Raw genomic sequence first — 1892 nt, forward strand, 5'->3', positions numbered from 1 at the left:
GAGAGCGACAGAGAGAGAGACAGAGAAATAGATAGATAGACAGATAGATAGATAGATAAATAGATAGATAGATTGATGGATAGATAGATAGATATATTTATATAGAAATAGAGAGAGAGAAAGGGGGGGGGTAGGAAAGAGACAGAGGGAGACAGAGAGAGTGCAAAAGAGTAAAGTAAAGAGAGTGTGTGTGTGTGTGTGTGTGTGTGTGTGTGAGAGAGAGAGAGAGAGAGAGAGAGAGAGAGAGAGAGAGAGAGAGAGAGGGAGAACGAAAAGTGTCACCAACATGCTCCCTTACACCACCCCCACCGTCATCCACCCACAACTACCATCATCATCGACAGCAAAAACAACAACAGCACCCCCTCACCATCACCATCATCTTCAACAACAACAACAACAACAACAACAACAACAACAACAACAACAACAACAACAACAACAACAACAACGATAAGAGCAACAACAATAACAACAACAAGTTGAAGATGGAGAGCAGTTTCTCAAGCGCTTCTCTCTCTATCACACACACAACAACAATAACAACAACAACGACCACAAAAACATCAACGCCACCATTACTATCACATCCATCCTCACGACTCACCTTGGTAGCCAGCGAGGTGTGGTAGGCGCCACATTTGGGACACGTCATCTTCTCACAGTCGACACAGACGTTGAGGCTGGGCCTGGAGCCGTCCTCATTGAGCTGTAGCTCCTCCTTGTTGCACACAGGGCAAAGGGGAGCTCCTGCCTCACTCAGCTCAGACAGGGACGCCTCCCGCTCGATCTTCGTGGCAAAGTCCACGTACTCTTCTTCCAGTTTTCTGTGGGAAACAAAAGAAAGAGGTTCCGTTCTAAATCTAGCTTTCCTTTTTTTTTCTTCTTATGAAGGTATTCTACACACCCATCGACACAATTTAGATAATTTTGGATGTGGGCTTTGATCCTGAAGAACAAAAGGTTAAGTTCTAAATTTAGTTTCGTAATTTTTTGGGTAATAAGTAGATGTTTTTACGCCGCCATGAACAAATTTAGATCATATAGAAGGCTGGCTCCGACCTGCAGAGGGAAGTGTTAAAATTCAAATCTAGCTCTGTATTTTCTTTTCTTATGTCGGTGTTTTATGCCCGTATTGACACGATTTATCTCTCTATGTTAATATTAGATTTATTTCCAACACCCATTTAGGTAAAGCTTAAGTATAGAATAGCCTTGTGCGGAGATCGGGGTTCATCAATTTGGGGAGGAGGGAGAGGGAGTGCACAGTGGGGTAACAGTTAGCTATGCCTTAAAGAAACTGGAAACAGTAGACTGCGAACGCCCTCACTCACACCGCCATCTTTTCGAGGGGGTGGGGGAGGGTGAGGGGTATACTTTACTTGCACGCCAACTTTGGAGACTGGAGATCAAAAACATCGGTTAGATAAAAGGGTTTGACCTTTTCGCTAGAGGACACCTTCTTTTGGGAGAGCTGTAAAACCCTTGTAGCAACCTTAAATCCCAAATGTTTCCAGCCAGATCAAATCCCGCTGTCGATCAAAATCTGCTCCAGTACGCTGTCGTTACAACGAGCAAGTGGTAAGATTATTTAGGACGCAGAAGCATGAAAAAGGAGTCTGAATTTTTTAATGGCTGCTTTACTGTTGATGGAAAACGAAGATTCGGACTCTACTTCATATTGATATTAGTGTATGGAAAAAGGGCGTACATGCAGGCATACCGTGTGTGTGTGTGGGTGTGTGTGTGTATGCATGTGTGTGTGTGTGTGTGTATGTATGTGTTTGTATATGTGTTTGATAGGGGTGGAGATAGATAGATAGATAGATAGATAGATAGATAGATAGATAGATAGATAGATAGATAGATAGATAGATAGATAGAGAGAGAGA

The 1892-nt window shown here is 43.0% G+C and overlaps 1 protein-coding gene across 5 annotated transcripts in view; it reads right to left on the reverse strand.

Moving 5' to 3' along the window:
- The window catches only part of LOC101859998 (protein piccolo-like), a 133294-nt gene that overhangs the window by 42423 nt on the left and 88979 nt on the right, over positions 1 to 1892 (reverse strand). For all 5 annotated transcript variants that reach the window (XM_035973840.1, XM_035973842.1, XM_035973844.1 and 2 more), the window contains one exon: positions 608 to 827. In XM_035973840.1, the coding sequence (XP_035829733.1) occupies positions 608 to 827 (220 nt within the window). The remainder of the gene's footprint in view (positions 1 to 607; positions 828 to 1892) is intronic.

This window comes from Aplysia californica, unplaced genomic scaffold (assembly GCF_000002075.1).
Source record: "Aplysia californica isolate F4 #8 unplaced genomic scaffold, AplCal3.0 scaffold00034, whole genome shotgun sequence".
NCBI lineage: Eukaryota > Metazoa > Mollusca > Gastropoda > Aplysiida > Aplysiidae > Aplysia > Aplysia californica.